Consider the following 10,416-nt stretch of genomic DNA (forward strand, 5'->3'; position numbering starts at 1 on the left):
GACAACCCTGTCCTTTTAAAGCTCCAAGGCTATTCTTATTGTTCATGTTGGCATCTTGCTTTGAAACTAGAAAACAAATAGCCAGGGGCTTAATGGCTACTATAACAAATAAGCAACAGCATGGTGTGGGGAGAACTGACTGAATTACAGGAAGGTGTGCCAGAGTCCTGAAAGCTCAGTACTGAGCTGCTCTCCTGCAGGCAGTGGGGAATACACTGAGCTGTTTGGGATATGGGAGCTGAATTTACTGACTATGCTCCCCTCGCTGAAGGGAAGGATTATTTGCCCAAATTTTTCTGATCTGCCAAGGAATCTATTTCTTCATTGCACTGTTCAGTCCTTTCTATCCATTTGCTTCTCTCGGCAGGAAATTTTAACAGGTTACCCCTTTAATAAAATCTCCAACTGGTGCAGCGGCAGCACATACTTCCATATGACGGTTGGGAACCTGGTGCGAGGAAGCCGGATTCTGTGTGAGACATCTCTGGTAAGAGGAGCCTCGTTGTCTCAGACACAAGACCCTCCTCCACATTTTTTCCCTTATGTCTACAAGCATCAACATGAAGTACAAGGCAGATACAGGAACATATTAAGAGGGCCAGATGATGGATGGCATGCTGTGTCCTGCCAGATCTGGCTTTAGGGTTGATGTGGGGGTAAAAAAACCTCAACTGTTCCAATTTCACAGATAGTCATGCAGCTCATGATCAGACTGGTGCTCTGCACCACCATCCACAGGGGAACACACAACACAGTTACCAAACTGAAGGGAAAAATAAGTAATTTCCCAAGCTCTGCCCACAAATCAAGCCTCTCCTGTCTGAGACAAAAAAAAGGTTTCCCTTCACAGCAGAGCTGAATAGGATCTTCCTTTCACTGCATGCTTTGGTAAGCAGTGATGACCCACTGTTGCCATGAACAGGACATGTTCTACTGCCCCAGAGCTCCCATTTCAGGCTGCCTAGAGATGCAGACAAGCACCATCACATTTTTAGATCAATTTGTACTTTTACATTTAAGATAAACTTCAGGGTTCTTGGCCAATATTTAAAGCTCCAGTTCTGATACAGATAATGGCAGCTTATAACAGCATGAAGTGCTGGCTTGAACCACTATATAGTGCAGTATGGTATACCCAGATATTAAAAAAATGCTAGAATTGGCAGATAAGGAAGGCGTTCTGGGAAGCAACTGGGCAGCAGATAAGAACAGGAGCAAAGGACAGAGTCTTGGAAACTATAACTCAGGTTGTTTGATGGCCTTTACTAGAGACCTCATTTCTCTCTCCCCTGAAGGGTTACAAGATGGATGACCTGATGACGTCCTATGTGAACCTGCTAATGAATGTCGTAAACAAGCAGAAGAGTACCCACCTCCCTGCCTGAATAAGAACAAGCCCCCTACTTCATACACGTGCCAAACTGCGTAGGTGTCCTGCCCCAGAGGGAAACTTACTTTTGAATACCCATTCTGCTACTCATTCCTCTGAACAGACCTGGACTGAAACATGGAAGCAGAGTATTGTGCTACAAGAGAAACACAAGGGAATATGCACCTTCCATCATTTTAAATTTGCCAGTGTAAAAATACAATATAATAGGATTTTGGACTTCAGCAAGTTCAGTTTAATTTCAACATCAGTGCAGTCTTCCACTCAGAAGAGGACACACATCTCCTAGTTCCTTTCTCCTGGGAAAGTAAAGGGCACAGTGCTTGATATACTCCTACGAATTCCCTTGCATATTGGTAAATACTACGGTAGGCTTTGCAGGAGGGAAGAATTGTTTCTGTTAAAATGGGGCAAGGGCTATTCTGGATTTTTGTTGCCTTTGGACAAGCCTATACTAGTGCACTTCCTTCTTTTTCCCCCAGCCTTCCTTTTGCACCAGACTCACAATACTCATGAACCGAGTAGGCTAACATGGCCTGACTACAACAGTTATTTACACTGAGTAGCCCTCCCTCAATTTTTTTATATTTATAAATGAGCGCTGCTCAGTGCAAGCAAGGATTTGAAGAACTGAGTCTTTAACAGAGACATCCTTTGAAGAGATTCATTTTTCTGCTCTTTAGCTGTCCTCCCAGCCTAGAGTTCTGTAGACATTCTTTCAAGAGACAAAAAAATGTCAGTTACTTAAATTGAGTGATCTTTATTCCTCTTGCTTCCTCCTACTTCCTGTTTGGCAGACAGTTTATGTGGTAAAGTTTGTTTGAAGGTCCATGTGATAAATGGACAGTGAGAAACATACCACTAAAAACAGCTCTGAGTGTCTAGCAAAGCAGGCATCCTAGCTTGCATGCTAGGAACACAAATACTTGCCCCTTCCCCAACAGGAGCCCTCTTGTGACCACAGTGGAATGTGGTAGTCAGTGCATTTACACCAAGTTCCTTGAGGCATGATTCGGCAGCTCTGCTGGGTCTCTCACACTATTGCCAATGTATGCACAATGGGGTCCGTTGTCCCTTTGGATGTGCATGTGAAACTCAAACATTAATAGGATTTCTGTACATGCATAGCAGGGAGAAGAGCCTCAATATCTCTGTGCATCTCAATGAGTGCCACACTTTTCAGAATACTTGATCCTTTTCAAGCAATTAGATATTCCAAGTGTAACATCCATTGCTGGCAATGGAAGCACTGAAATGACCAACACTGAGGTGTTAGTGCACTCTACTTCTAACTGCTATTTGAATAGAACAAGTGTGTAAGACTTCTCAGCTCCTCTGTACTAAAATGTTTGCAGCCAAAGGATCCTGTTTGCAATTTTTAAATAAACAATTACAGAAGATCAATAATGCAAATGTAGTCTTTCTTCCATATATCAGATGAGTGTTCTCTCAGGTTCTCTGCAGTTTAAACCTATCCAAATAGCTTGGGGTACCTCTACATTCTCAGAAAACACCTTTTGCCACTGACAGCAGCAGCACCACCTGTGCTACACAGCATCTGTCAGACAGTAGCATGCCTGTACCAGAGTCCAGCGCTGATCACATATTGCCATCTAACCATCATTAATCTGGAAATAACACAAAATATGCTGCAATTTCAAATCTTCCTAGTTAGCAAGTGATTTGCTTTGGCTCACAAAAGAGTTAACACCTTTGCATTCACTTCACAGTGTACAATACAATATTTTAATCTTTGGTGCAAAGTTTAGAGATGCATTGCAGTGCACTTTATTACAGGAACATAACACAGGTGAGATTACAGAACTACAGTCAAGCAGTCATGTTCTGGATAAACATCACAAACCCAAATGTACTGTAAAACAAATGGTCCATGGATCCATACAATCCACTTCATGTAATGGGACCCCAATGCAATGTGAGAGAATTTCTTCCCTCACTCTGCATTATCCCACACATTTAGAGCACAAACTAGTACAATCTCCAAACCACTGCTTCCCCCTAACACTGTCTAACCTGGAGATTGGCAACATCCAGGCCACAGTCTTAGGGCTTTGCCTGTGCTTTTGCCCATACTGAGGTTGAGCAGTGAGGAGCTGTATCAGAGTTAGGGAGCTGGAAGCTGCACCCACACTTCTGCCACTTCTCTCTACCCCCTTCCCCAAGGTTGCAGCAGAGGCGCAGCTTCCAGCCAGAGGTGACCTGGGACAAGCCTAGGAGCAGGGAGCTACACCCACACTGCTGCCACTTGCCCCTATCCCCCTTCTCCCTCCTCCCCAAGGCTGCAGTATGTGGCTCTGGTGGGAGCTTAGGGAAAGCCCTGCCCCTCCCCTTGGCTGCTGATATGCCATGAAAGCCACCTGACCTATGTTGGACCATGGAAATTAGAGGTACAGCCTCTGAATCAGAATTTCCTAAACCTTAAATGCTGGATGATGAATGTGAGAAAGGAACAGTGGAAAGAACCCAGGTCATACCCTGTTCACTCTTCCTTTTAGCATCCACTCCCTGCCACTATGTAAAACACAGGATACTGGGCAAGACAGACCTATGGTCTGACCAGTAAACGGCAGTTCTCATGTTCTTATGACAGAAGCTGGGTTGTTCTGACCCATGGCTTGTTAAAGGTTGACAGTCCCTGATCTATACATTGAACTTTAACTCTTCAGTTCCAGAAGTCCACATGATCCAATACAAAAGACACATGGCATTAGAAGTGTTGGCCATCTGGCTGTGAGGCCATTTTCGCTAACATTGTATGGACTGCTATGAAGATAAGTACCAGGATCCAAACCTAGAGAATACAGTAGTTCACTTGGTCATACAGAAGGTTATCAAGTGATTAATACTTCCCTTGAATGTTAGCTGCACATACTGCTATTTCTAGAAGCATTGCCATCTTCAAGTGTGTTCGGTGAGCATTAGTGATTTCTATTTAATATGCATACATACACATTTATAGTTTTAAAAGTAAATAGTGGAAGAGCTGTTCTGGGTAATTAACAAAGCATACAGTTTTGGATCAAGTTCACCCTTGATGTGATTCCATTAACTTCAGTGGTGTAACAGCTAGAATGAATCTGGCTTTTGTGTCTGCAGCAATGGAAAATGCATACAGTCTAAATTTCTGCCTAAGAGAAAGTTCTCTCCACCTCTGGCTTTATGAAGAAAACATTGAATATGAAGAACTTGCGGATACCCAATTCTCTGCTCTAGAACATCCAATAGGTCTGTTCCAACTGCTCCCTTTTCTAAAGAAAAGTAGCACCAGGGGAATGATTTTCTCAAGTTTTCCCGCTAATTCCTTGATTCCTCAGTCCCATAAGAGGTGTGACAGTAGTGTGCAAAATAGTGTAATACAGACTGTACACTATATGAAGCAAGGGTTCAATAAAGTATTCATGGGAGGTAAGTGATTAGGAAGAGACCCTAGAGGCATGTCTGCACTGCCTCTTTGCTGAGCCCTCCCCACTTAAGTCAAATCCTAGGTGAGAGGCAATGTAGCAATCAGGCTCAGCCTCAGAGATACTTCCTGGCACATGCTCAGTGTCACTCTGGGGTGGCTACATCTCCTCATTTCCAGGAGCTGGAGCACATGATGCAGAAGTGAGAGGAGATCAAGTGTTTCTAGGTTCTGCACAGAGGTGGCCTAGTTATCCCATAAGACACTGATTATCCCCAGTACAAAGCACAAGGAGGAGGATGTTGTTTCTTTTACATAAACCTGATCTGGCTTCATCTAGATCTAATGGATTTCAGAACAGAGATGAAATGGGTCTACACTGCATTTCTTCCCAGAGTAAAACGCATACCTTTTCATCTCTACATGGACAACATTAACCAAATATTTGCATTTTCCATTGCTAAACTCAAGAGTGGCTACTGCAGGAACACAGTGGATTGCATTTGAACTGGTCTGGAAATCTCTGACAGCCCATGAGTTACTCTGCCTTTGCATAGCCGCAGATGCTCATGCCAAATTTCATTATCATCTTCCCTGGAAGCTGAAGATACTCAGCTGTCCAGATTAATCATCAGGTGCCTTCCTGTGATTACCATTACAGGGAATACATCTGAGAAATTGTGCTGTGAGTTTTTGAATGGCCTTGACCTAAAGTGCCTGAACTCTTTTCCCTGAGCTAAACTCTAGAGAGAACAGGCATAGAGGACTGGTTCTTGCAACAGCCACTTAGAATAACTCTAAAAAGTGTACTTTTACCTTGACACCACACCTGAAGCATAGTTCAAGAACTAGAGAAGGATATAAGGTGTCCTCCTATGCTGGTAAATTGTGACAAAAAACAAAACAAAACACCGTCTATTCTATTGTGCTTTGTGACAGTCATGGTGGAGGATAGAAAAGCTTTACAGATAGACAGAGCCCATCCTACCCTACAGCCGCAGCAGAAGCAGTATTAAATGGTTATGGTGGTTTGCTACAATAGAAAGTTAAGCAGTTAAAGGCAGTTTGAATTAAGAAAGTCTGGCATGTGGAGTCCTTTCACCAACATTTCTACTATTGCTGTCACTGGTGACTTCCCTGGTGTCAGCAACATGGTATACACCTGGATCAGGGGTATATCATCACTGCAACAGTAAGAGAGGCCCTATTACTCAGCTAGCTCCCGTACACACCCAAAGTCTCTGTCCCATGCATGAAGACACCTATCTAGCTATCTCATTCAGGTATATAGGCTACAGCCCACATGCTGCTTTTGCTGGAGCTGGTAACTACATTCAAACTGTGGGCATAGTGGTGGGAAGCTCTTCATGCAAGACAGATTTGTAAGTGGAGCAGGGGAAACCATACATTTGATGCTTAAATCACTGTTCTTACCCAATTCTAGAGACAGGAGAGAGAAAGAAACAGAGAGAGAGAGACAGGAGAGAGAGAGAGAAACTGCAGACACAATGGTGTACAGCTTAAAAGCAGTGACCTGGCATATCCACTACTGCCCAGGCCTCTCAGCAGAGGCCAGGCTCCCCATGCTGTCAGTGTTAATTTGCAACTGCCTGAGTGAAGCGACATTCAAAATACAAGAGGCAGTAACCAAAGCGGAGGGAGGCACTGTGTGTCCGATTTGTTTTGGTCAGTCATTCTTAATGCTTTCCTTTGTGATAAACAGCTGCTGCACATTGCAGTCTGAGACCACTGTGAGTACAGGCAGCAGAATGACAGACCCGTTTAAGCAGAGTTTAAGTCCATAGCTTTGGGTTGTGATTTCTTGGAGGCCAGCTCAGACAGCTTCTTCAGACGTTTCTTCAGCTCCAGGGGAAATTTCTCATAGCACTTCTTGCACACGGGCTTCATGTCAAACTCCACAAACTTGTTCCTTCAAAGAAACACAAAGCTATCAAAGAAGCACTTGGAAGCTGGATCCAGGGCCTGATGCAGGGTGGAAGGGTGGGATGCTGCCTCTATTCCTTGTTTAAGTTCTTGGTCCAATAGACAGATCCCTACCTGACCACAAACACACAAAATCGGACTAATGCACACACAAGTAGTGTTTTCGCCAAGTCAGGTGCCAACTCTGTACACACAGGCACTCCTGGTTTACTAGAGATTGGCTTTAGGGCAATGGTCAATGCCCCAAAATGGAGTAGCTCTTGTAACTATAGCAATGCTTCTGTTTCACTTGCCTAAGGCTGGGAGAGGCAATTTTCCCACTTGTAATGGAAAGAGGGATTTCCATTTTTCATTCTCTGCCCTGACTACTCTCTCTAGCACACCTCAACGTGGAACGATAGTCCTTGTCAGTACCATGAGTGGGAGCATTTGTTTTCTTTATACAGACCTATAGTGCTTTTCTTCTGTTGAATCTCACTGTCTTTCCTTGTTAGGTATCTGGCTCCTTTGCTACAATAGTCCTTTACAAAGGGGAATAAAAAGTTTCAAGCCAAAAATCTAGGTGAACGTCAATAGGACCATCATGTCAATAGGACCATCACCAATGCCTCCTGCCATGGAACTGGGCAACTGCATTCACTCAGCTGGCAACATCCAGGAAACAGAAGCAGTGTTTACCTGGCCAGGTCAGGGAATTAGACACTGAAGTTGTGTTTTCAGCCAGATCCATCAATTCCTTGTCCTCTCCCTTAGACTTTTCCATATTCTCTGCCATTCAGCTTCCTCTTGGTTAATGCTCCATTAGGCTGCAGCAAGGCAAGCTCACCTGTGCTAGAGGAAGAGGAAGTGTCTCCCATCTCAGACTGCCATCCCATAAATTAATTTTCCCAAAGTGTGGCCTGATTTTGATATTCTTGTTTCCTAAATCCTAACTTTTGTAGCATAGATGTTTTGCATTAAAGCATGAACTAAACTCCAGAGTTGTGTTGTCAGGCACTCGCACTGCTTCAACATCTTGACACATGCAATGGTAAAACTGATGCAATGAAGAACCCAGCAGGATGGTGGAAGCAAGGCCTTCATCATTTCGTTATGGAGTTAGATATTACCAACTGCTTCTATGTATTTGTCTAAACAGCACTTTCCAAAACCTACATTCTGTGATGAAAATACCAAATCCTTTGAAGGGTCAGCTTCATGCTCTATCAGAGCACCTTCCTTACTGAGCCCTGCAAAACCACTGGAGCACAGTAGGAGTGAGCTGGGATGACATAAGAGGACCTGAAACCAGGAAAGGTCGCTCAGAAGTTGGCTTGTACTCACTGCCCCTCTGGCTCTCATTGGGGGTAGTTAGTATACAATTTTCTTCAGAAATGGGTTTTTGATCAGTTCCCTTTCTAGGTAAAAGTATAAAACCTAGATAAGAGGGGAAACGGTGCCACAACTCTGATGCTTCAGTGCACCAGGACTCATTTCCCCAGGCTGCTGAAGGAATCGTTCTAGAACTGCAAGTATCTACTTACTTCAATGTGAGTTTGATGTTGCAAGTGGAGCAGGAGAAGCAGTTCACACACCAAGCCTTGTTGAGAGCCGATACCACTGAAAATAGAGGGGGGCAAAGCTAAATCAAAGGCAGCCAGGCCAAATTATCTAAACACAGGGCTGTATCCAAATTCAATGAGGCCAGATGTGACAACAAACACTGGTGCTTCACAACCGTGGGATAGCAACAGCTGCACCAACAAACAGAGCACACAGAGCGACCAAAAGCAAGGAAAGTGCAAAGCTTACCGTCCCCCTCAATCACATGGCTGCAGTTGTAGCAGACATCTCCAAAGAGCTGTATGCAGAAGAAATAAAATGGGAACTTATATTACTGACTGCCCATACCCCCAACACAGACAGCTGGGGCAAGTATTAATATCCTGATGATGAATGAATTCAAAGATGCTGCAACAGCATTCAAAGATATGGATTTAAATCTCCTGAATAACCCGTTATACACTTGCTAATTAGGCCATGGTCATTCAGATCCTGTACTCTCAAACCCTACATGACCTTTTTTGTGGATCCCTCATATTCCTGGTACCATTGTTATGTTTCCCACTCTCAGAAAAGCCTGGGAATTTGAGAGAGAGTGTGTAAATAGATCAGAATGCTAATCAAAGATAAACCTCCCCAGATTCTAGGTCATAAACATCAATACAAAGCTAACAGTACTATTTTTAAAGCAAAAAATATCCTTTGACAGCTTTATCAGGGTGAAGTAATGTTTTGTCCAACGACAATCAATGCAGAAGACACAGTTCTTCACTGTCTTTGTGGAAAAATTACTTACCAATTGGTTAACAGAACTGATTTCTTCTGTGCTATGATCAACCAGATGCCATGAGATTTATTTTAAACATTATAAAGAAAGCAAGCAAAAATATGATATATAAACTGCCATTAACATCTCTAATAACATCATATAAAATTGGTGTTAGTGAACTGGATGGCTAGTTAGCTGACCTGTTAAAGATCGAGAGAGTTCCTTAATAGTTATAAAACCAATCTTAAAAAAAATAAAAATAAACATATACATATGCACACACATACATGCACACACTCCCGTATATGTATGTGTTTAAAATAAACAATTAAACAATTATAAGTACACACATATAAACATTGTGTGTATGTTTAAATTTTAAAAAGGTTGTTTTATAGCAATTAAAAAACACTCTTGACTCTTAACAGAAGGTCAGCTAACCAGCCATCCAACTGACTAACCCCAATTTTATTTGATGTAATTAAGACATGTTAATGGCAGTCCATATACATTATTTTTTCTTTCACAGGGAGGATCGTTATCCTCAGTAGGTTTCTATTTTCTAATCACTATCCTTTTCCTAGTGCTCTGTATCAGCTGGCAGGATCTTTTCATTCCTATTATTACTTCATTAGTACACCCTCATACCTATAACTACAGGTCAACAAAGAATTTCATCTACTTGTATTGTGATAGGAAAACCCAGTGTCTATTTCCCAAGCTTGTTTATAAGGACAAAAATTTCTGCGCCTGCCCCTCTTCAGCCAAGACAATCACAAGAACAGCAGAGCATACCTGGTTGTAGTGAGTCTCGCAGTAAGCCAGCCCCTTTTTCTCATAGTGCCGGTGCCCCAGGAATGGCTTCTCGCACTTGGCACAAACAAAATGCTGTAAAAGTAAAGAGCATTCAACATCAGATGGAGAGGTTTCCAAAAGGAGGAGACATGCAGACACTGTCTTGGTAACTAGGGCTGTGTGAAGCTTCGGGTGCTGATTCGATTCGGAGATTTGACCCGATTCAGTGGCTGAACCTCAAAATCTGAATCAAATCAGGGGACCAATAAAAAGGTCCAAATCAGTTCAAAGCTCTCTGAATCTTCAGAAAAGCTTCAGAGAGCAGTCCCTGGTTGCTGCAGCAGGACTTGGAACTGGTCAGTAGGGGTGAGGGAAGGGGGGTGGGGGAGGGGACCATGGGGGACCCCTGCCAGGCCCCATCCCCTGCCTGCTCCCCCAGCTCCCTGAGTGCCCCCCAACCCCCGCCTACTGTCCCAACCCCCCTACCCTGCCCATGACTGCCCTGCTCACCCCAGAGCTCCCAGCTCTTTAAGAACAAAAAAAAAAGTCGCCCCC

At 43.4% G+C, this 10,416-nt stretch overlaps 2 protein-coding genes across 5 annotated transcripts in view; one reads left to right on the forward strand and one right to left on the reverse strand.

The window, feature by feature from the left end:
- MYO7B (myosin VIIB) overlaps nt 1-2,892 on the forward strand; it is a 69,929-nt gene extending 67,037 nt beyond the window's left edge. Inside the window, exons 47-48 of the mRNA XM_014522119.2 lie at nt 368-487; nt 1,296-2,892. Coding sequence (XP_014377605.1) covers nt 368-487; nt 1,296-1,385 — 210 coding nt within the window. The 3' untranslated portion in view covers nt 1,386-2,892. The remainder of the gene's footprint in view (nt 1-367; nt 488-1,295) is intronic.
- A 212-nt stretch (nt 2,893-3,104) lies between these two features.
- LIMS2 (LIM zinc finger domain containing 2) overlaps nt 3,105-10,416 on the reverse strand; it is a 41,135-nt gene continuing 33,823 nt past the window's right edge. For all 4 annotated transcript variants that reach the window (XM_025209514.1, XM_025209529.1, XM_006015996.3 and 1 more), the window contains 4 exons: nt 9,862-9,954; nt 8,547-8,595; nt 8,279-8,354; nt 3,105-6,741 (listed from right to left, as the gene is read on the reverse strand). In XM_025209514.1, the coding sequence (XP_025065299.1) occupies nt 6,594-6,741; nt 8,279-8,354; nt 8,547-8,595; nt 9,862-9,954 (366 nt within the window). In that variant the 3' untranslated portion in view covers nt 3,105-6,593. The remainder of the gene's footprint in view (nt 6,742-8,278; nt 8,355-8,546; nt 8,596-9,861; nt 9,955-10,416) is intronic.

The sequence above is a fragment of the Alligator sinensis genome, unplaced genomic scaffold, assembly GCF_000455745.1.
Source record: "Alligator sinensis unplaced genomic scaffold, ASM45574v1 scaffold237_1, whole genome shotgun sequence".
Taxonomy (NCBI): Eukaryota; Metazoa; Chordata; order Crocodylia; family Alligatoridae; genus Alligator; species Alligator sinensis.